Genomic DNA, 25,522 nt, shown 5'->3' on the forward strand with positions numbered 1-25,522 from the left:
AAAAGGAGTAGTAGTAGTTTTGAGAATCGCTGCACCATGAAGTATGCTGATATGTGGAAGGCGGTTGGTGGATCGACAGCTAGATTGTGGTAATAAGAGTATGATCTGTACGTCCGCGTTGGTTGGATTACTCTTGTAACAGGGAAAATGGCAGAGTAAGTCATATTGTAAAACATGCACTGAGGAGGCAGTGAGCGTTAACTTAAGACAGTGGAGGGTATGTATGTTATGTAAAACCTCCTGTAAATCAGGTGAGGCTGTGTGAGGTCTTATGGCGTCAGGCATTTAGCACTACAGGCACACTGGAAAGGTCATTGTGCTTTCAGAGAAACGACCATTACAAACTGTTTGGCCAGCAGGCCACACGCAAGCCATGGTGGCGAGGTCTGCTGCAGTGCCTTGGAGGAAGGCGGAGCACTTTTGTTCAGGGCCATTCCACAGGGTGGGATGGCCCGGGGGATAGCCCCACTGCCAACAGGGACTTGCTATACATGGGAGGGAGGGGGAGATCCTGGAGGTCAAGAGGGTTGGGGCTGCGCATGAGCGGCAGTTGAGCTTTGCACACGGAGACGTCAACATCTTGCTCTCTCTTTGCTTCATCCCCTGAGGAAGAGACGTCCCTCTCATCTCACCTCCCTCATCGCCATTTCTACAGGCCCATTGCTCCCTGAGCTGTATTTCATCCATGCAGCGCTGACCCGCACGGTCATGCCATTGTGTGGAGCCCCGACCAGCTCATGCCAGCCACAAGCTCTTGCACGTCCCCATTGTTCATTGTGTGCAAGTCTGGTAAAAGGCGCCATTAGGGGGTTAGGCTTTATTTATTTCCTGTTGTACAGAAGCTCAGTTTTTCATGCTTCACCTTCCTCATTTGTTGTCCTCGCGCACAAGATCCGCCTGGGTTCTGTTGTCTTGTCCAAGAGCAAGTTTATAAATATTAATGTTTAAGCAACGTCTCAATGCAATGTTGATTTTTAAATGTTTATTGAAATTTCCTCAAAACAGGGTGAAAGCTACTCAAGGTTTTTTGGTTGTGTACAGTACGCACTGTAGTCGGTGTTTATCTCCAGGCAATGTTTGTCTCCAGGCTTGTCTGGGCGGTGTTTATCTCGGGACCTGTCTGGGCCTTGTTTGTTTGTCTCCTCTGGCCATATCCGGGCAGTGCTTATCTCCGGCCGTGTCTGGTTGCCATTAATGTCTGGACGGGATTTTGTCTCTGGACGTGTCCGGACGGTTTGGCTCCGGACGTGTGCAGGCGGTGTTTGGCTCTGGGCATGTCCAAGCAGTGTTTGTCTCAGGACATGTCTGGGCGGTATTTGCCTCTGGGCAGTATTTATAGTATGATCAGTAGAAAATGGATTTCATACATTATATATTTTTTTCCGTCTTCACTGTATTCTATGCAGAATCATATTGATAAGACAGTATGAATCGTAATTGACGCTCCACCGCATGCAGACAAAGACCACTCCACTGTCTGCCTTCCCTTCCTCACACCTCACGCCGCCTTCCCTTCACCCACCCCTCCTCACTCTCCCTCCCTCCTTGCTCCCCCTCCCTCCACCTCCTCACTCTTCCCCTCTCCCTCTCCCCCCTTTGTAATCCCGTCAGCGAAGCAATGGGTGGTATTTTCTCATATCTAATATGTAACACTCATCCTCACCATTCACCGACTGACACTCACTGACTGACTGGTATTCATGTTCGGGACCTTCTGGGTGAAATAGAAAGCTGAAATTTTGCAAGCCGACGAACATCGAAGACGATACACCGGGAAAAATGACACAACCATCGGAAAGCGTCTACAAATTAAAATATCCGAAAATAAGTGCAGCCTTGTGCTCACCGCAGGTGAGCGAACGGAGACAATGGGAGGTCATGCTGCAACTGCTGCTATTTATTATGTACCATCGTCTGAAGCACGGTTCATTATTGCTTTCAATGTGTCGGCATACCCCACTAGTATGGTAGTATGTACATATATACTGTGATGGTTATACAATGATATCCTGCTTTGCATGGATTCACTTTCGCACCAAATAAATATTCAATTTTTCACAAAGGTGCTCCAACATTAATGTGATCAAAAAGCAGTTTAATGGACAAGATGGAGAGCCATTTATCCTCCTGGATTGAGGATATGAGTCGGTGCACTATGACTTTAAGCCAGGCAGTAAATATGTCTAATAGTGTAGTAGATAGTAGAAAAATCGTGCAAATTATGATACAAGCATCAAATTTGGCATTTCTGTTCTGCAGGGCTTTCTGATCAAATCTGCCCGATTGGCCATTTGAAAATCCAAAGTTTGAAAAATAAAAAAATAAAAATAAAAACTTCCAAAAAATTTGAAGTCACAGCTGGCTGAAATTCTTGAAGCACAAGTGAACATCCCAGACAGAGAACCAAGGGGAGATGCAGTCATCATTGATGGCTCAGCACTTATCAATGCCCTACCTCCACGCACTTCAAAGATATTTGATGACTATGCTAAAGAAGACATCATCCCAAAGGTGGAATCCTATGGTGCCAGGTACGAGAGGGTGGACGTAGTGTTTGATGTGTACAAGAAGTCAAGTCTGAAGTCCGAGGCAAGGTCGAAAAGGGGGCAAGGAATCGGAAGAAGAGTGACAGGAACCAGTAAGACCCCAAGTAACTGGAGAAGCTTTCTTCGAGATGACAGCAACAAGACTGAGCTGTTTCACTTCCTTGCAGAAAAGATGTGTGAATCACAGACTGCTTTCCGCAGTAAAGGGAAGAAAACTGCATGGCAGACTTGGAACGTCTTTGATGATGTTTCTGAAACATTCACCAATCTCAGCCAGCATCCAACATTGATTCGTGATCTTGACTTTTTTGAAGTTTTATTTTTTTTTTTTCAAATTTTTCAAAATTTGGATTTTCAAATGGCCAATCAGGCAGATTTGATTAGAATCCCCTGGAGAACAAATGTGCCAAATTTGATGCTTGTATCATCATTTGCATGATTCCTCTCAAAAATTGCTGTTATCTGCCCCACTAAAAGGTGCTGAGCCTATGTGATGAAGTGAAAGCGCAGGAAGGCGAGTGATCTACCAGGAGACGTTCACAGATAGTCGAGGTTGGGAGTGGTTCGATAGATTTAAGCGCCGCAGCAATTTGCATAACATTCACATAACTGGCGAAGCTGCGAGTGAATTTCCGACTCAGTTTAAGACCCTTGTGGAAGTTTTCCCTCCCCAGCTAGTTTTTAATGTGTGATGAAACGGGGGTTTTTTTTGGAAGAGGATGCTGTCCTTCCTGTGCATTCATTTCCAAGGAAGCACATGCCTTTGGCTTCAAGGTAGCGAAAGACCACCTGACGCTCCTCCTCGGTGGCAATGCTACTTGAGACTTGAAGTTAAAGGTCCTTCGCGTGTACCATTCCGAGACGCCATGGTCTATGAAGATCATCTGCCTGTCTCTGGAAATCGAACCAAAAGGCCTGGGTGATGATTTGTTAAATGTACAAAATATAGATATATTTTTTATAACTAATCTACACACATCTATTTTCAAGTGTTTGTGTGTTTGTACGTTTTTTTTTTCTTTTTTTAAACTTTGTTCTTTCATGGCCAAACCATAGTACCCAGAGACCCTACATTTTTGGTGCACTGTGGGAACTTCAGGATGTGGGCGAGGTTTTAAGCTACCACACATTGGCCTTGACATCCGTTTTGAGGCCACCAACGACGGCTATCAAGTGTATACTAGTGCGGGCACCCGTAGGAATCGTTTAGACCGCCCCTCTTCATAATCTCATGCTTCACTCATGAGAGGGGGGAGGGGGAGAGGGTCATGCACAGGGGAGAGGAGGGAAGTGGGGGTAAGGGGTTGGAGAGGATGTGAAGTTTTTCTAAGTATTGTTTAATTCTATAGTTGGCAAAGAGTTATTACTCGCTTGAAATAAACGATTTATATTTTCCCCAGGAACATGATAAAATAGAATTAGACTGCAGGTTGATCCCTAACTTCATTTTTCCCTTGTTGGGAACCCTACGCTTACTCTTCTACTCCCCCTCAATCTCACTCGCTCCTCTCCCCCCTCCCCAGATCGTGTCCGACCAGATCCATTCAAAATGGCTATTAGAATGCATTTTAGTCTAAAAATGCCGATATTGGTCCGATTTTCTCACCTTTTGCTGAAGCTGAAACTTAAACCATCTTAGCGACTACAAAAAATGATATTAAATGGTGAATTAGAGTTAACATATAGCCGTGAGGGAGTCTGAATGGAATTGATATCACAGGCCTTAACTTCACTTAAAATGACTTTTTGTCGAAAAACGCTGATGTTCTTCCTGTTTTTTTTTGAAACTGAAACTTACACCAGCTTAGCAACTACAAAAAAATTAAACCAGATATCGAATTCGAGTTAAGATAAAGCTGTGAGAGTATAAGAAAGTGCGAGCATGACAAAAGAGGTTACACGGTGTGAACAAAATGGGGGAGATTTGATTTTGAAGCCCCTCCCTGAACCGGTAAGCACCACTCCAAACAGACAGACAGACAGATCGACTGGCGGAGATATATATATATATATATATATATATATATATATATATATATATATATATATATATATATATATATATTGTTACGGAAATGGCCCTTATTGGACTACTAAATATAGGATTAGCTCAGATCCCCCATTAAATGTATGCTTTGCTAGGTTGTGTGGTAAAATGAACGTTACATGTGTGTCGGGAGGTAAGAGGCTGTATTATTGTTTGTGCGGTGGTGGTGGAACGAGAGCTCCCTCTTCTTCTTCCCCATCCCGGACGAGGCCCCGCCCAGTCGGCTGAGAGGGTGTGGCCAAAAAGAGGAAGTGAAGCTAAAGGGAGGAGTTGGTCGGCTTCGCAGAGAGAGGCGGGCTCGTGTGTAAAAGGAGCGAACGAAAGAGAAATGAGGGAGAAAAGGAGTTCTCAGTTTGGAAAACGGTCGAGTTTTCGAGAGGTTGCTCATGTGTCGAAGGAGCGAACGAAAGAGAAACGAGGGAGAAAAGGAGTTCTCAGTTTGGAAAACGGTCAGGTTTTCGAGGCGCTCGTGGCTTCGAAGCGAGCGAACGAAGGAGGCACAGTGTTGGATCTGCCGGGAGAGACGCTGAACCTGCCTGCACGTCGAGGATTCTGCCGTGAGAGAGATGGCCGCCGGCTTTGAGAGGCGGCGTAGAAAAGGAAAGAAAAGGTGGTTCGACAGAGAGAGAAACTGAGAGGACGGAGTTGGGAAGTCGGGCTTCGAGGTGGGAAGGCAGGAGAGGAGACGACGGAGCCTCTGACGGTCCCTGCTCACACCAACGGCTCGACACGTTTGCCGATCCGCTTGCCGGAGCCTGGCACCTCGATTTGGGCCTTGTCTGGAGAACAGGCCAGGCATGGATTTATACGCGGGACCTTGAGAGAAATCAGCTGAGGCCCATCGTCGACCTTAGGCGGGGTCAGATCGCGTGGACACCGTGTGCGGTGCAGAAAGGAAAGAGTGCGGCGCCGCCATCTTGCCACGCGGCGCGTTCGAGCTGGGGCTCAAATCCGTGGACATCCGCCTGTTGCGAGCGACATTCATGCTTTTGACACTGTCCTCTCGTCCATGAGACATCACCAAGTACTCTGTCTTGCATGCATTCTGTCTGTCTTTGTCTGCACGTGTTGCATAAGGAATATCTCGGTAGAGACCCCCTCGAAACCTGTATTCCGTGGTTCCCTAGTTAAGAACGGATTGAGGATTGTTAATAAAAACATTGTCGTGAATCTTGTTTGTGTTGTGTTCCCAGATGTTTCCCAATAAATCTGGTTGGTTCATATGAAGTTGTCGCTATGGATTAATCTGTGTCGCGTCGAGGAACGATCCGTTCGATTGGCATATAATACCAAAATGGTTACAGACGGCAGAAAACGCTCGGCATCTGACGCAACCAGTCTGTAACCTGGGGTTCTATTTCCCCAACTGGTAAGGTACAAGGATTACATTGGTATCACGATTGAAGACACGTGACCCGAGGCCTGTGCCAAGCCGGCCGGCGTTATAAACCTCGGAGAGGGCGGTGGTGAGGGTGGCGCCAAGAGTCGGGCGAGAATCTCGCCACCCCGGATCCGTAACAATATATATATATATATATATATATATATATATATATATATATATATATATATATATATATATATATATATATAGATATATATATCTATATATATAGATATATATATATATATATATATATATAGATATATATATATATATATATATATATATATATATATATATATATATATATATATATATATATATATATATATATATATATATATATATATATATATATATATATATATATAGATATATATATATATATATTGGGATGTGGGATCATTTGGGTGGTGGGCTTGGGATCCTAGGATCCTGAGTTCAAATCCAACTCAGCTATTGAACTAACACCAGGTGGGATGCACTCTGCCTGTCATCCTTCCGAGGTCAGCAAAATGAGTACCAGCTTGCTGGTATCCTGTGTGGCGACCCATCCAGGATTGTGCCCAATAGCCAAGGAGATTGCTTAGACAGCACCAACGCTCTGCACAGCGTGTGGTCCCAATGGATGGATGGATGGATGTGGGCTCAGGCAGTGCTGCCACTGACCTGCTGGCAAAAGGTAACCACCATAAGGCCAATGACCCCATAACTTTTCAATGTCCAACATGTCCCGAAAACCACCGCTGGGAAAAGCTCACCCAGCCAGGCAGTGTGGTGTGGCAGTGCTGTGTATCCCTTGCTAGTTACTCAAATGTATTCCTTGAATAGTGTATATTAATGTTTTCAGGTTATTACAGTTATTACAGTTATCATTTTTATGTCCCCGGAGGAAGTGCATCTACTCCGCTGGAATTAGCGCATCTGGTCCATGTATTCTCATTATCACAATGCTTTATGAGCCCCGTTCTGAATGAAATTGCGATTGCACGAGACGCACTGCTTTATGAGCCCGGTTTTGAACGAAATTGATGTTGCGCGAATCTCTCATTCACACAAACTGGGATATTACTGTACATATGAGTGAGTTGTGTGTATGTGTCATGATCATTTTTGTTTGTTATCCAATTCCAAACGCCGAAGCCAATTTTCCCCAAACATGCTGTACCGCACGCAATAGGTCAACATTGTGGTGGTGGTTGTATGGCAGCTTAGCTGCCGGGGTAGCTATCATTTCTTGAAGTGCAACTATGTCGCTGAGGCAGTGCCCCTCTACTAGTACACACACTGGAACTGGTACTCATTTCGCCGACCTCAGAAGGATGACAGGCTGAGTCAACCCCCTGGTGTTAATTCAGTGGCAACGGGACTTGTACTCAGGACCCTAGAATCCCAAGCCACCAACCTAACCACTGAGCCAACACCAGGCTATGGTCAACATTGTAATAAAACCTTTCAATTATTGATCAAATTGATGGAAAAACGAGAAATAACGGCACTTTTGGTGATTGACACGTCATATAGCTCCCTCGGCTGGGTGAGGGTCGGAGCTTGCACTGTGGCTGTGCGTTCAAAGGTTGATATTGTCTTGAATCAAACCTCCCTGAATGAGGGATACCCCTCCCTGAACCGGGAGGTCCACCCCAAACAGACATTGCATTTAAATATTTATTACCCTCGCCGGAGGAGAGGGTATTGCATTTGGGTCCGTTTGTTTGTCTGTATCTGTCTGTTTGTTTGTTCGCACAGTGTTTTTCTCCACAACCGCTTGTCAGATTGACATCAAAATTTCACCATAGGAGCGACTACTCATGTAGAATTTTAAACGATATTAATGATGTCATATGTCACGGGGTGTGGCAGCCATGTGAGAAAAACCAAAAAACTTTGCACTTCTGCGGCTCTGAAACTGCACCAAGGAAAAAAAATTAAACTTGGCGTGTGGCAAGTACTCCTCATGGGGAATAAGTATAATTGATTTTTGACGTCATAGGTGCCTTCGTTTCGACATCATAATTCTACATGCAGAATATGGAATCAAATCAGGATGAAAATTTTTGAGGGTCATCTCAGGATAAATTGGTCGACACAATATAAATTGATGATGTCATCGGTCATGTGATTCGGCAATCATGTGATGTGAACCGATCACGTGAACCGATCCATGAGGAACAAATCATTCACACATATGACATCATAAAGTCACATGGTTTGGCAGCCAGATTGGATTTACCCTAAAACCTATAAAATGGGGCTGGACAGATTGAGGGGGAAACTTCACTAAATGTTCCCCAAGCCTTGAATATTCGCGGGTATTCCAATATAAGGGTATTCACGAATATTGATGCCACATGGTCTGGCAGCCATATTTGATTGAGCAAAAATCTTAAAAAAAAACTTTCTCTGGAACTGCTTCATCAATTGATGTGAAACTTCATATTTGTGATCTCGTGGTGATGCGGAACATATGTTTTAAACTTCAACCTGATCGGACACATGGTCTGGCAGCCAGGATGATTGAAATTTTTGATCTGGGTTGTCTTTTCTTTTCTTTTTTTTTGGAATAAGGCTCAGTTGGCTGTGCCTGGATGGGTTTGAGGGTCGAGGAGTAGCAGCTGAAACCTGAATCCTATCCAGGTTCCTCCTGATGACTTCATATTTGCTTTTTGCCTGTTCAGGTTCGTTCTGATGACTCCAATGCAGGACTGCACCGACAGTAATTGGTCTTGATTTGAATTGAATTAATTTTAATCCCAGTCTCAATTCAATTGAATAATACGAAACATTGTGGGTCAGGGTCAGATGTCCGATCTTAGCAGGACGTCTTAGTACCCGGTCATCACTGCCAGCAGTTATGAAGTGGCAGTTCTAGTAAGGTCTATTATATCAATTATGTAACACACACCACGCCACAAACACCACACAAAACTACACAAACACCATGTAAAACAAGTCTGGCGAGGGTCTGCAATCTCTGCTCTCTCTCTTGTTCTCCTTATGCTGAATATAAATTAATCAAGAAAGGGTCTACAGTCTCCACGGGGCGACAGTGAGTCGACCGAGTCATTGTGCAATCCTGTATGTCCTTAAACAAGGAAATGAGGAGGCCATTTGGCCCATTATTGCTGTGTTGCACTTCCAAGTTCATTTTGCTGCAGGTGTAAAACGACGATTTCTGTGCTCAGATGTTTTTTTTCTGGATGTTTATTCCCTTGCCCATTCTTCCTCCCCTTGACCCTCTGTTGTGTCCATCTACCCGGTTGTTGGTGGGTTTCCTTCCTTTCCACTGTGTTAATTTATTTATGACTTCATCTTAACCGAACCACAATATTCATGATGCTTTAGTAAAGTCTAAATAACCCACCCGATCTTGATCAGGTGTCCATCTTGATGGTTGTATTTTTGACTAAATAGGATTCCACTGGAAACCATCATCCTCAAGCTTTGATGGCTGGGCATTTCATCATACAATACATCATTCTTAGTGCGCAGACTTTGAGCCGATGATCCCGTCGACTGGCGTGCTCACTTGTGGATGTTGAACTTCCCACTGCCTCCTTCATAAGAGCAGGCCATTGCATTCCAATGGCTTGGCCAAACTACAAACTCTAGTCCTGATCCAGAAGTCGAAGTAAAACCATCCGGCATATTCTTAGCTGTTGCAGCATTGAGTAACCTGTGTGATTGACGTCACAATACTGGCAAGCAGAAGGATCTCATTGTGATGTCAGAAAAGGTATTGTGAGCCCATGCAGCTCAGTTTCCCTCAGGAAAGTTTTAGGTATACTGTACAAGAGGTGGTACAGAATGTTGACGAATTTTCGCACTTCTCCTTGCAGATGACGCAGCCGATGGCTTTGCCTGTGAGCGGTGTGGCCGGGTGTTCGCGTACCGCTACTACCGTGACAAGCATCTCAAGTACACACGCTGCGTGGATCGTGGAGACCGCAAGTTTCCATGCCCCCTGTGCGTGCGCTCATTTGAGAAGCGTGATCGGCTACGTGTGCACATACTGCACGTACACGAAAAGCATCGCCCACACAAGGCAAGCCAAAAGAGCCATTAATCCATGCACAGCTGGAATGTTGAAGAAGGGTGCCATCCCTCGGATGGTTATTCAGCTGTCTGTCCCCATCTACTCACATTAATCGGTGAACGTAAATGATTCCACGATATAATTTTTTTGTGAAGAATCGGTGAGTTATCACCAGATTCCTGAACAAATTACAAATTCCTGCCCAACAAGTAGCTCCAGTTGACCTTCAAGGCTGGCCAGCTGTTACGTGTGAAAGACTTGGGCCAAAATGTTATCTGGTCGACCCCACCACAAGTTGTCAATAATTGGTGCCGTTAGTTATAGTCATATTAGGAGTAGTAGTAGTCATGGTAGTAGTAATCGTAGTAGTCATGTTAATGAGACTTTCAGTCAAGCATTTTGAATGGCTTTGTACTTTGCAGGTTGTGATGGTTATAAAATTAATAATACGGTTCTAAATTGCAGCAACATCGGGAAGTTTCTAGATTTTGTTGGAGAAAACCTTCATGTACAGATTACTTATAGGATATAGCAATTAGGATATAGGTTCGAGGTTACAGTGATTATTATATAGGTTACATACTCTGGGTTGTAGAATTTAGCAATAACAATATAGGTTGGAGCCTGGTGTTGGCTTAGCAGTTAAGGTGGTTGGCTTGGGACTTTAGTGTCCTGAGTTCAAGCCCCTGTTTTTACTGTTCAATTAACACCAGGTGGGGTTGACTCAGCCTGTCATCCTTCTGAGGTCAGTGAAACAAGTGCCAGTTTACTGGGGAAATAACCATTTAGGGTAACCTGTGTGTTGGAGTGATGACCTGTCCAGGACTGTACTCCTTGCTAATAAACTGCCTTCACAACCCTATGCACCTGTACAAAGCAAAATGAATGGTATTACTTTATTAATAACGGTTAGACATTATAGTAATTATGATCTAGGTTACAGACCATAGAAATTATGATTTTAACATTTGTGACCATATCCCATGAATCTTTTCTGAGAAACCAAGATGGCGTCCATAGCAATGGCCTATTTTACCTATTTTGACAAAAGGTTATTTGTAGGTTTGCTGTTATTCTGGTGCATGACCTCAAACAAGGAAATGAAGAAGCCATTGCAAGGTGTCTCTTGGTTTCTTTCTTCCAGCCTCTGTTACTGATTGGAAGTCTGGTTAGTTGCTAATAACTCAACTTATGATTATTCTTCTTAATATTATTTACTTTGGATCATCTATCTATAATTCCAGCAGTGTGTGTGTGTGTGTGTGTGTGTGTGTGTGTGTGTGTGTGTGTGTGTGTGTGTGTGTGTCTGCTGTTTCTCGACAACCCCTGGTCCGATCTAATTGAAACTTGCCAGGTATATTGCTGGGGACCTGAGGATGTGCCTTTTCAAGGTTTGATATTAATCGGACAAGTGCTTCCCAAGTTATGGCCATTTATTTACCAACCAATGAAAGGACACGTTGCTGCGTGGGCGTGGCTGCGTAGGCCGGTGCGTGGCCGGCCTACAATGACGTCACGTGTCGTGCCGGTTACGATGGGGATCGATCGGTGCCTTAGTTACCGTGGCGTAGGAGTGGCAATGGTCAATGGCAGCGAATGTCATGGCAAGCAAAGACAGGGAGGTAAACTTGATTTTAATTTGGATTTTAATTAACTCTGTGTGTGTAAGTATCACAGCAGTTGTTACTTCAATACAAGCGATAATTCGTGGAATGCATGTGAACATTCCGTACGGGCACGCACCACTTCCGGATAGTGATGACTTAAACCATTGAGCGATGACTTAATGTATTCTAATAATTTCTCGATTTCTTATGTGCATTTATAGATAAACACAATGCCCCAATCCAGTCGTCGTTTACGGGAGTGAAGGAACGGCCTGTGTGGTTGTTTGAAAGTTTTTTGTTGTTTTTTTTTTGGGGGGGGGGTGTGCACATACGGGCACGCAAGAGCGAAGGAACGGCCTGTGTGGTTGTTGTTTCTGTGTCGCGGTTTGAATATTTTTTTTTGTTGCACGTACGGCCACGTACTAGTTATTAGTAATCAGATGAGCAGAATAATCATGCCTTATCATATTTTTCTTTGTCTTTGAAATATTTAACGTTTTTCTATGATTGACATAAAACCAGTTTAACTAATTATAATGATGATGTGCTTTCCCAGTGTTCCATTTGTGCAAAATCTTTCTCCCAGTCTTCGAGCCTAAACAAGCATTTGCGAGTACATTCTGGTGAGCGACCCTACAAGTGTTTATATTGCAATAAGGTGAGAAACACATGAGTAAAAGTGAAATAGAAAGCAGTGATGCTTTTTTAGTCATATAAAATCAGGACAAAAGAGTTTTAAAAAACTGGAAGTCTGGGTTTGATTCCTGACACGACTAGAAACTGTCATGATGATGCTCAGCAAGCAGGGCATTGCATTACAATGTGTGCCTTCCCCTCAGATAGCCATTCAGCCGGGTGTAACGTCTGCTAGTATTGGTGGACATAAACATCCCACGGTGTCTTTCCTGAAGGGTAGGAGAGTTATTGTTGACACCCTGAACAAATTCCAAATTCCTGCCACCTTCAGGAGAATGGCAGGCTTGGCCAGCCAGTTGGTGAAAAAATTCAGCCAGAAACATTCCTCGGCCGAACCCACAAGGATATGATAATAATTGTGGCTGTTTAAGAAGTATCTGTAGTTGTGAGAGCCATTTCATAGGTTTCGTAGATGACATTGCCATACTGGAATACCCTCAGCTTTTCAAGCATCAGAGTCCTGAGTAATACCACCAACTTTCCTCGATATATGGTAGTTGTTTGAAAGTGCTGCTGACAGCTACAGCTAAGCATTGTTTTTCATGTACGGATTGCATGTTATGATAAAATTTCATGTCTGCTGGAGAAACCACCCGAGAACATTTATCGGCTTATGATGGCGGTTTTGGGCAACCACCCTCCTTCATATAAAAACCAGACAGAACTAGTCGAACACTATACGGGTTGATTGTGAGGATGTTGAAGATGCTGTAGTTGAATTGTCCATCTTCTGCATCTTCCCCTTCCCCTCATTCTTACTCGCATCCTGTGTTCGTCTGTCTCTGTCTATCTTGTACCTCGGCCCTGCTGTTGGCTTTTCCCTCCTCTCTTTCTGATGTTCCTTTGTTCTATTATGTCTTGATCTGTTCTGTGTTCTCGCTCTTCCATGAGCGTTAACTTTGTACACAAAAAAAAAAAAACCCCAAAAAACATTTGGTAGCAGAACCGAAGCTTTTCCCATCCCGGGAATTGCATTGAAAGCAGGGATTTCCATCTTCAGCAAAATGACCGAAAAACTGAGAAAGAGTAAGATTTTTGCAAAATGGGTTCCCTGTGTGCTCACTGATGATGAGCTGGCCACATTGGTCTTCTCAAACGTGGCCTATCTGCGGAGTTGGCAGTGTAAGGGTGGCATGTTCCTGCAATGCATCCTGATGATGGACAAAAATTTGATGCCTTTATTTGATCTTCAGTTCATTAATTTGGTCCGTGCAGGCATCTCTGTGTGCTCCGCTTCGCCGACGATTACCCTGCTCACATCTTTCACTTGCTACATCACTGGCTCAAGTCCGTCTAACGTCATCGTGTACCTGTGGAGTAGTGGAAGGTAGTTTATTTCACCTCCATCCTTATTCATCTATGTGGATTGTATATAGTATGGTCATTTCAATCGTACGCAATACTTTTGGGGGAAACAAAAAAGAGATACTGTATAACGTATTTACACAATTCTAAGGCAACCCCAAATGCAAGGTGCACATCAATGTTTCTTTAGAAACAATACTTATAAATGCAGGGTGCAGTGATACTTTAAGTTCACACAAAGTTCAACTGAAAACTTCTTGAATAACGAGAAGGGCAATCGATAGAGCGCATACCTCTGCCACGTAATGCCAAATCCACAAGAACATATCGGGCCCAATACATTTTTGAAATATCATGCTATATATCGTTTTTGGCTCTATCTCTCAATGGTGAAGAATCACTTTGAAAATTAAATAATTCTCGTATCCAGATCCGGACTTGGATGTTCACCAGAATTGAATCAATTCTTTCTTGTCACACACCCAACATTTCTACCAAGTTTCGTCTGAATCCGTCCAAAACTTTTTCAGATGTCGTGCTATATATTGTTTTTGACCCGATCCCTCAATGATGAAGAATCACTTAAAAAAATTATAGTAGCCCGTTCCGGATCTGGGTCATCATCAAAAGCTCATCAGTTCGGCCTTGTCACACACCAAACATGTCCATAAAATTTCATCCGGATCCGTCCACATCTTTTTGAGATATCCTGTACACAAACTAACAAACAAGCAAGCAGTCATAGACTGGTACTTACGAAATCGTCAACTTGACCTCTGACCTTGTCTAATAAAATCTGTCTCTCAAGAAGGTAGCGACGCAAACCAGAAGTTTCTACGATGATTCTGTACCAAACCATCAAACATCGAATGTTTGACCTCACTGTGACCTTGACCTTTGACCGATTTTGACCAAAATCTAATCAGCGCTAGCCACCACCCTCCTGAATCACGTGGTGTAATTCGACATGATAGGTCATGTTGAGGTGGGTCGGTTCGTTCAGTTTCGTTGTGCAGATCACCAATCTAAATGAAATTCACCCTGTACATTCATGAGAACACACCATTGAAATTGCTACTTGTTTCCACATGCACAAGTTGACACACCGACAGTTATTACCATTTGAAATTACCGCCGTGAAGTGGGCGAGGCGTGCTTGTAATCGCGGAGGAAACGACCAGGAAACAACAAATGAAGATGGCGGCGCCCATGGTTGTCGAGTGATTTTTGGTCTTTCAACAACCAAATATGCGTTGTTTCACACTTGGGCAGGGAGGAAGATGAGAAAGTGACGCAATTCATGGATAAGAGCTGGCGTAAGGTATGCGAGTGTGCGAAGGCTTGGTGCGATGCCACAGATTGTGAAACTATCAACAAATGCTGTTTGCTGGCTGATCACATTATGAAACTGCTGCCAATGACTGATCCTCCTGCTGATGCCGGCTGTCCCCGGTTCTGATATGCGTCGTTTTGTAACAAGGATCATATAAAATGCGCTGGATCCAGGAAAAGGAAATCAGAAGCCAGCATGACTGCAGTTTCTGCTAGAGCCAGTGAGGTGGTGGGCGGAGTTGAAGAAGAGGGGCACTCATACCACAAAATAGGTAGAAAATCCCTCAGAACCTCTGTAGAAAGGGTGGCTGGCAAATCAGCTGGTGCACTGCCAAGAGTTTGTGTGATATGGCAGAAAAAAGACAAATTCATCCGTGTCAAAGGAAAATCTCAACGTGATCAGTTGTCCCTGGCAGAAACACAGGATGGAGGAAAGCTGAGGGAAACTGCTGAGCAGAGGAGAGATGAACGTGATGTGAGAATAATGACAACTATAAAGGATAAAGACTGTGTGGCACTGGTAGTTTGTTGTCACCGTAAATGTTATTTACGAGTATGTGAATGACACATACCACAGACAGAGTGAAAGTAAACTCCAAACTCAGAAAGTGAACTATGACTCAACATTTGACATTTTCTGTGATAAAGTAATCCAGGTAAGACTCATTGATGGAAAGCAATCTATACATATGAAGAAGTTGTGTGAGATGTTCAATGACCTTCTCAGAGTATGCGAAGGTCAGGATGAGGCCAACTACCAGGCAACAAGACTGAAGAAAAGACTGCAGGAACGGTACCCAGACATGATTTTCTATCGTCCACCAAAAATGTCTGAGAGGGAAGTGGTGTACATGAAGGACATCGATATTGGTTCCATTGCTCAAGCTGCTGTTGTAGACAGTAGCTCTACAACAGAAACAGAGTCAACTACAGAGGATGAAGCCAGCCAGGGTCCACAGCAGGGTGACTCAGACCTCAATTTATATGTTCTATACTTGGGAGCACTCATGGTGAGGGATGACCTGAACAAACACCAAAGTTTGGACATTACATGACCCTACTTGGAAATGGTGGAGCTAGCACTAGAACTTATACGGGCACCTCGTACTTCGAACTGGCCGAAACACCTTGCGATCACGAGAGCGTCAATACCCTGGTACTTTGCGTACGATCACCTAAACTATGCAAGGTACTTACCGTTTACTGGCTCGAAATGGCCGGGCTAGAGCACTCCCACCCAGACACCTATCAAGCGTTCATGGACGGCAAATGGACTGCCCAACGGCATACTCGTTATGGATTTAGTAGTGTTGCGTGTGATCAGATCATAGAGCAGACTTTAAATAGGGACGGCAAGACCAGTGGAGGCATCATTGGTTACACTCAGAAAAGCACAGCTGTGAAGAAGTGGATCCTGTCCCAACCAGCACGTGCGGAAATCGCAAGGAAATGCAAGTCCATGGCAGGTATCCACAACGAGCCCCGAACGAGAAAGGATTTGGATGTGTCGAGCTCGAAGAAGAACGAAGCAGTGGTGGTCCAAGTGATGGACACAGTACTTCAAATGATTAACCCTTTCTCCGGCGCTCACCTTGAACTCGTCAATATTAGTTCAGGTGTCATCGCACCGCCAGCCACTTCCACAGACTTGATGAATGCGTATGTCAAGGGAGAGAATGCTGTCGTGCAATTCATGCGTGATCGGCTTCTCTCGGGCGAGGTCCCATTCTTCAGTCCGATTTTGAAGGCCAAATTGGCAACTTTCTCGAAGGCGCGAGGCAGGTCGGCGACTCCCCACCAGCAGACGCCGAAGGTTGAAATTGCGAATGAACGTCGTCTTTTCACACGACTGCTGTTAATTGGCGAGTAAAGCAATGTAACACTCCACGATCTGCTCACATACCCACTGGCGAACATATCTTTCCCACTGGCATCTGGTGATGGTTCGATTGCTAAGACGGACAAAGCCAAACTCCGTAACCATATACTGAAACTGTGGCCCGATTGCCGTGTGGACGCTCGGCCTATCCAAAGTGCAACAATTGTGGATGAAATGGCCGTTATTCAGGTGATAAAGGCTGGTTCACTGCATAACACTTTCGGCAAACTGGAAGAGATGGTGCTGAACATCGTAGTGGCCAAAGCATGACATAACCAATCTTCGAGACTGGACGTGGTGTTTGATACTTACCCAAGTATCAGCATCAAGTGCCTGGAGCATGCCAGACGAGCGGGCAGGGCAGGCGATCTTCAGGTACGAACCATCTACACACGTGATCAAGCCCTTCCAAAACAGTGGGCCAATTATCTCCTGAGCGGAGCCAACAAGGAGGCGTTCATAGAGTTCATTGTCGAATCGTGGACGAGAAACATCTCTCCATCAAAACTGGGTGACATGCTGTTGTACATCAGTCATGCCGGCAAATGTGAGAAAATCAAGGCGTCGAATGGTGTCATAACTGTGTCGTCAGTACCTGAACTTGAATGTGACCATGAGGAAACTGACACGAAGCTCCTGCTACATGCCACTCACGCGGGACAGAATGAAGAGTCGTTGCGCATAGAGAGTTTCGACACTGATGTGTTTGTGTTGGCATTGGCTCACTCGAAGTCGATCCAAGCGCAAAATTTCCATCTGGTCACAGGAAGTCCCAAGGACATTATCGCCGTTGAAATTCGGAAGCTGAGTAATGCCCTGGAAATTCTGTCTGCGATGCGTTGATAGGTTTGCACGATTTCACGGGAAGTGATACCACCAGTGCATTCCACGGTAAGGGCAAAACAAGCCCATTTGACTTGATGATGAAGGGTCCCCATCTCATCACCTGTTTCGGTAGCATTGGTCGAGAATTCACGCAAGATCAGAATATCATTCACGACCTGAAACAATTCGTCTGCACCATGTACAATCAGCCGACCATGAAGAGTGTGGATGAGGCTCGCTACAAGCTATTCTGCAGGCAGTCGCTGGGAGAACAGAAGTTGCCGCCTTCAAGCGACGCTCTGATGCTGCATTGAAAAAGAGTGAACTATCAGTCTGTGATCCACCACCGCGCGACTGAGAGGTTTATAGAAGCCCCTTCTCCTACATTTCACGGATGGATGGAACGCAACGGAGCACTGATTGTTCACTGGCTGAACAAACCACCAGCGCCGAAGGAACTGTTAGAGGCGACGAAATGTAATTGCAAGAAGACGAAATGCGAGACCAACCAGTGTTCTTGCCGGTCAAAAGGACTGTCCTGCGCAGAGTGCTGTGGGTGTCAAAACTGCGCCAACGATGAACAGACCCGTGCAGAAATGGAACTTATGGATGATGAAAGCGGAACTGACGATGATTCCGACGACGAATTGTGAATGCGGGTGTCACACTGCTTTTGCTGTGGTAATCTACTACACAGTAGTATTCAGATTGGTTAGCATGTAATAGTGGACTTGAGTTTTGCAACAACAGCAGTCAAGAGCCTAGTTCAGCAACCGCTTCAGAGTAAGAAATACTGGAGTTCTAATACAGTAATCTTCTTGTGGCGGTTCTACTTTTCATCAGGCTGAGTCGTGCAGTGTCTTTGTCATTGGTTTAATCTGTAAGAGCCAGTGTAACTGTCTTTAATAGTCAATGTAACTACCTTTAATAGCCAGTGTGGCTGCCTTTTAAGCAAAAAGTTGCCTTTGTCAACTCGAAGGCCTGTCTGGTCGGTCCAGACGTTTTCGGCTGGTAAAAATATGTAACTGCTTCGGTTTACGACCTTTAATTATAAACATCTTTAATAACAGTGAATAGGGTTTTCTTTGATGATATATAACTCTGTATAAACATATTGTATCATTTTAAGACCTCACAAGAGTTTTCTTTGACGTACGTATCAGTCTAACCGTGATTCTTCATTTGTGTCAAAATCGTGCTTTACTGTTCGGTGTATCTTTAACTGCCAAAAATGACAAATTGTGTCACATCCTCGACATGGAAACAAGTGGATTTGGATTCAGCGTCTAAAATTATTTAAATATGCCAAATTTCATCCAGATGGGTGATCTGCACAACGAAAATCATTTTCTGAAGGTAATAGCGAGTACCTCCACATGGTCTATTGGTAGCTTCTTCCGTTCTCGAGTTACCGCGGATTAACATAACGTAAAGGTCACACTCGACGCCCCCCCCCCAACTCGAAAGGATGCCGTGGCGAGCGCGATGATGTCAGCGCGCACATACAAAACCTTTACGTGACTCAATGACGCGTCTCCTCGAGCGCGATGCGCCACATGACGAGCCGTGATGCGGCGGGTGAAATATTTTTTATACAATTTTAAAACATCTTCAAAACATCTGATTTTTACCAGAATTTCGACAACCGAGTGTTAAGCGTCCTAAGCGATCACAAAAACCGAAGGCAAAATTAAAATCAAAGTTAAAATGAACTTGTAACGTCGACCGAAGCAAAAATACTCCATTTCTCCACATGAATTTACAGAATTATTCAATATTATTTTATCAAAGTCATAAAACCGTAATATTCGGCCATCCACAAACAATCTTTACACCATCCGACGGCTTAGCGAGTCAGGCATGTGACGATAAGCTTTATTGGGATGAAAAATGACTTTTAAACACCATCTTTATCGAAAACACAATGCGGCCTACAACTTGGCAAGGCATTCTGTGCCATGGGTGGTAACACTGAAATTTTTAAAACAGCCGTAACTCGACGAATTGACACACAAATTCTGCCGAACTTACCTCGATCTTCCAAACTCACGCTCCGTCAACAATACCTGTGGTAACTTTTCTCGAGTTATCATGTTTTGGATGTTTGACCTCACTGTGACCTTGACCTTTGACCGATTTTGACCAAAATCTAATCAGCGCTAGCCATCACACTCCTGAATCAAGTGGTATAAATTGACATTGGTAGCTTCTTCCGTTCTCGAGTTATCGTGCCTACAAACAAACACACAAACAGAGGACGGAAGTCATCAATATAGATTTCGTAAGTAACAAACAGACAGAAAGGTGTGAAAATATAACCACCTTCACCTTCGGTGGCGGAGGTAAAGAAGTGTCGAAAAATAAAAATATAACTTGAAATAATTATCTGGGCCCCATCTCAAAAAGTTGTGGATGGATTCGGACGAAACTTGGTGGACAGGTTGAGTGTGTGGCAAGAACGAACTGATTCGATTTTGGTGAAGATCTGAATCCGGATATGAATACGATAATTGTTTAATTTTCAAAGTGATTTGGAGATCGGGATTTGATTTCAAAGTGATTCTTCACCATTGAGAGATGCGGCCAAAAACTGATATAGTACTGTACAGCATGATATTTCAAAAATGTAATGGGCCCGATATGTTCCCGTGGATCAGGCATTACGTGGCAGAGGTATGCGCTCTACCGAGTGCTCTTCCAGTTTAGTCTTCAACAACACTTTCCTCACTATTTTTACTCATCACTGACTGCTACATCATTGTGATGATGTCGTGATGACATGTTCTCTTCTCCCATTCTTCCCTTGTCTCTCTTTCTTTCTTTTTCAAAGAATAAGTGGCACACACCTCTCTCTAATCTCTCGACTTTACTTTCAATTGTCAGGCATTTCTTCTTCAACTTCTTCTCTTATTATTATTCATCTTCCTCTTCTCATTTAGACAGCTCTCAAACCAAAGTCAGGTGACAATGATCAATTGTAAGGTGCACTGAAATAAAAACATCTCATTCTATATAAAGAAAACAACACCATTGGTCTCCTCCACTCATGAAGCTCCCTCGCTGAGAGAATCTGGTGAGCAGGATCAGCCTCAGGAACTCCTTTAAATACGGTACATATATATGAAATAGTACCTCTTTACTGGAATGGTGACAGTGAACCTTTATGCCACACCAACATTTGCTAAAAGAGTTCTGACCAATTGGTTATATCTATACTAATAAATGTCAGTGCATGTCAGTGTGCGTCAGTGTGTGTGTGTGTGTGTGTGTGTATGTGTGTGTGTGTGTGTGTGTGTGTGTGTGTGTGTGTGTGTGTGTGTGTGTGTGTGTGTCCTCCATAACTCCAAAACCATGAAACCTAGCAGCCTGAAACTTTGCATGCTTACTGAAAAAAAAACTCCAAGGAAGTGCATGAGTGAAAATTGGGTGTTTGGGTTAATTAAAACACTCCTTTTGAAGATAATTAATGGACTTATTCAATTATATCCTTCATCAGGTGCTTCCTCGGCCACCTACCTCTTTTGGGGTCTTTTAAGGTGTATTATATTATTGGTGACTTCGCTGTGGTCTGAAGCTGCCATGTGTTTTTGGCCTGCTCAACCGTGCCTTGACTTGTAACAGGCGGCAACGATTTATTAACGATAAAGTTTTTTTTTTTTTAACTTGCCTCACTCATATTATTGAACGCCTGTTCATGAGAGAGAGAGAGAGAGAGAGAGAGAGAGAGAGAGAGAGAGAGAGAGAGAGAGAGAGAGAGAGAGAGAGAGAGAGAGAGAGAGAGAGAGAGAGAGAGAGAGAGAGAGAGAGAGAGAGAGAGAGAGAGAGAGAGAGAGAGAGAGAGAGAGAGAGAGAGAGAGAGAGAGAGAGAGAGAGAGAGAGAGAGAGAGAGAGAGAGAGAGAGAGAGAGAGAGAGATATATGGATGGTCTCATGGATTAAAACATGTGAAATTTCCAAAGCATTAAACTTAGCTTTCTGTACTGTTTGGAGAATGACATTGAGTGAACAAAAAATTTAGGAATGTGACAAAATTAACCAGCTTCATTCAGCTATATGATTTCATGCATTCACTACTAGACCTCGTGCCCTGTCCCTCAGAGGGACTGCTTATCCATAGCGTCTGCCAGATCAGTGTCTATATTTTTGGAGGGTTTGCAAGGTGCTCCACAGGGAATCAAAGCAAATCTGGTAAAAAAACAAAAAACGGATGTTTTAAAACAAAGTTATAATGTTTGCGTGGACTGCGAACGATGTACCATGAGAATCTTGCACAGACTAGCAGGCAAGATGGCGGACTACCTGCAATGTTTATTTCATGGCTGATACAACTTTGTGATGTCTCCAGGGTTGTTCTTCATTAAATTATATGGTATTCAGCCACAGCCTGCCCAGCTGTTCCTTATCAACCATTTCATTGGAGTGCTTGCTTGAGTGCTTAAGCCACTTGCCGATCGTTCTATAGTCGATAATGGTACCGTGCACCGTCATCCTGTGCGAGTGGTTCATGCTCCGTCATCCTGAGCGAGTCGTTGGTGCTCCGTCATCCTGAGCGAGTCATTGGTGATCCGTCATCCTGAGCAAGTGGTTCATGCTCCATCATCCTTAACGAGTGCTCCGTGCTCCATCATCCTGAGCAAGTGGTTCATGCTCTGTCATCCTGAGCGAGTTGTGAAATATCACCCAAAATATCACCAAGCAGTACAAGAAACACTTGACCACAGGTGATGCTCTACCCCCTCACAGATTCCTCGCACATAGGCCTCCTTGTCCACCCTTGGTGCACGTACAGTTTTACGCCTCAGCTCCCTGAACAGCTCAGTTTTGCCATTCAGCCTGGCCCTGCGACTCTGGTCAATGGTATCCAGTGTCCCTTGAGAGAAAAATTCTTCTTCACCCTCCAGTGAGTTCCAAGACATCCACTGACAACATCAAGGAAGTGCATGAGTGAGTCTTGAAGGCACTCCACATCTCTTCTTCTTGAGACCCCCCAAAGCACCCAGACACCCCAAATCTCCACTCAGCCTGTTCGCAAGCTCCTCAGCTACTTTCTCATCTTTGAGCTTGCCAACATCCAGCCGAGGCTGGGATGGTTCCATTCTCCTTGATTTAAGCTGCAACTTCAGAGTTGCTCCAACAAGCCTGTGGTCAGTATTGAGGAACTGGGCACTCCGGTCAACCCTGCAGTTCTGGATCATCCTCCAGTGACCATCAATAAGCACATGGTCAATCTCCTTTGCTACACCGCCATTGTTGGAATACCAAGTCCAGCGATGAGCTTGTGGGCGCTGAAACCATGAACCGGCCACCCTAAGTCCATGACTTCTTGCAAAGTCAAGGAACTTCGTGCTATTCTGGTTCACAGCTTCAGACCAATGGGGACCAACATATGTCTCATAATCATCCCTATCAGTTCCAGTCGATGCATTGAAATCCCCCAAGACTAGAAGTGTAACTCGTCTGGGGCAATGATCAACCACAAACCCAAGCATGGCGTAGAATGTGTCCTTCATGGTGAGATCACTCACCTCAGTCAGAGCATATCCAGAGACCAGGAAAATGACACCGAAGGAGTGATGAATCCTTCATCTCATAATATGCTCGTTGACCAGTGTTACCTCAATTATCATTGTAGTCAACTTATTGGACACAGCCACAGCAACTCCTTGGGCATGGTAACCATCAAAGCGACCAGACTAATAGTAGGTGTAACAACCCGCCATGATATCACCGCAATCTGGTCTCCGAACCTCAGAGAGAGCTGCAACACCGATGTCCCTACGCTTGAGCTCAGATGATAACAGAGCCCAGTGATCATCCTCTCTTTATGATAGGACATTCTAGGCACCCACCCGAAGGGACCGCTTCAGGTTAACACAAGGAGACCGCTATTTGGTGGACAACACGTCAGCACCACCCCGACACACACTACCGCAATCTGACCATTCAAGATTACCCTGTGGTTCCCCTCCTATTGTCAAAGATTGGGGTTCGCGAAGGCTTTGCCCCAATCCCATCATCTGCTGAGTTGCCCTGTGAAGCTAAGCTGCACAGAAGGTACTCCCACGGAGAGGGTTTTCAGAATTTTTTAAAATTCTTTTGGACTGTTTTGCGGAATGAAGCGTTTTATGGTGACCGGAGTGCAAATCCTGCCACCAACTCCCAATAAAAAGTTACCCAACTGCCGGTGTACGTCCGCAGACACAGTAGGGCACTAGATATGGATGGCCATTGGTTCACAAGGAGCTTCTCCACCCTTTGACAGGTGTTGTTCTTCATCCTGATGGGTGTCCATATCATACACCCTCCTCACCAAGAAACTTGGTCGGGGAGACGGTTTAGTCACAAACAACCCGACCATAGAACGGGTTAGTGCAGGTTTACATGGTACCTGTAGCAGGTCACAGATCTAATCTGACCTGACCTGACGATAATATCCCTGAAATGTCTATATAAATTCAACGTAATTTTTTGGTGAAAGCTGCTCAAGGTTTTTTGGTTGTATGCAGTGCGTACTGTAGTTTGGTAATCACACTGACTCCAAGCTGCCAATTCCCGAAAAGTTGCTGATATCAGCCAAGAACGTGTGTGTGTGTGTGTGTGTGTCGTTCATAAAGCATTACATATTCTCTCTGCTGACCATATATATATATATATATATATATATATATATATATATATATATATATATATATATATATATATATATATATATATATATATATATATGTCTCTCTGTCTCTGTCTCTCTCTCTCTCTCTCTCTCTCTCTCTCTCTCTCTCTCTCTCTCTCTCTCTCTCTCTCTCTCTCTCTCTCTCTGTCTCTGTCTCTGTCTCTGTCTCTGTCTCTCTCTCTCTCTCTCTCTCTCTCTCTCTCTCTCTCTCTCTCTCTCTCTCTCTGTCTCTCTCTCTCTCTCTGTCTCTGTCTCTCTCTCTCTCTCTCTCTCGCTGTCTCTCTCTCTCTCTCTCTCTCTCTCTCTCTCTCTCTCTGTCTCTGTCTCTGTCTCTGTCTCTGTCTCTGTCTCTGTCTCTGTCTCTGTCTCTGTCTCTGTCTCTGTCTCTGTCTCTCTCTCTCTCTCTCTCTCTCTCTCTCTCTCTCTGCCTCTCTCTCTCTTGCTCTTTCTGTCTATCTCTATCTCTCTCTGTCTTTCTCTCTTGCTCTCTCTGTCTCTCTATTTCTATCTCTCTCCGTCTATCTCTCTCTCTCTCTCTCTCTCTCTCTCTGTCTCTCTCTCTCTCTCTCTCTCTCTCTCTCTCTCTCTCTCTCTCTCTGTCTCTCTCTCTCTCTCTCTCTCTCTCTCTCTCTCTCTCTCTCTCTCTCTCTCTCTCTCTGTCTCTCTCTGTCTCTCTCTCTCTCTCTCTCTCTCTCTCTCTCTCTCTCTCTCTCTCTCTCTCTCGTTCTCTCTCTCTCTCTCTCTCTCTCTCTCTCTCTCTCTCTCTCTCTCTCTCTCTCTCTCTCTCTCTCTCTCTCTCTCTCTCTCTCTCTCTCTCTCTCTCTCTCTCTCTCTCTCTCTCTCTCTCTCTCTCTCTCTCTCTCTCTCTCTCTCTCTCTCTCTCTCTCTCTCTCTCTCTCTCTCTCTCTCTCTCTCTCTCTCTCTCTCTCTCTCTCTCTCTCTCTCTCTCTCTCTCTCTCTCTCTCTCTCTCTCTCTCTCTCTCTCTCTCTCTCTCTCTCTCTCTCTCTCTCTCTCTCTCTCTCTCTCTCTCTCTCTCTCTCTCTCTCTCTCTCTCTCTCTCTCTCTGTCTCTCTCTCTCTTTTTTCCCCTCCTCTTTTTCTCACCCCCCCCCTTCTTTTAGTATTTCCGTCATCGAAGCGACGGGTGGTATTTGCTAGTAAAATAATAAAAGAGTTCTTCCTATCCCACTTTGCTT

General features: G+C 44.4%; 1 protein-coding gene across 1 annotated transcript in view; it reads left to right on the forward strand.

Annotated features, from left to right (window-relative positions):
- The window catches only part of PRDM14 (PR/SET domain 14), a 48,864-nt gene that overhangs the window by 18,114 nt on the left and 5,228 nt on the right, over positions 1–25,522 (forward strand). Inside the window, exons 4-5 of the mRNA XM_085862462.1 lie at positions 9,817–10,022; positions 12,177–12,278. Of these exons, the coding sequence (XP_085718588.1) occupies positions 9,817–10,022; positions 12,177–12,278 (308 nt within the window). The remainder of the gene's footprint in view (positions 1–9,816; positions 10,023–12,176; positions 12,279–25,522) is intronic.

This window comes from Eptatretus burgeri, chromosome 17, assembly GCF_056783735.1.
Source record: "Eptatretus burgeri isolate ZD-2024b chromosome 17, Ebu_testis_v1, whole genome shotgun sequence".
NCBI classification, from domain to species: Eukaryota; Metazoa; Chordata; class Myxini; order Myxiniformes; family Myxinidae; genus Eptatretus; species Eptatretus burgeri.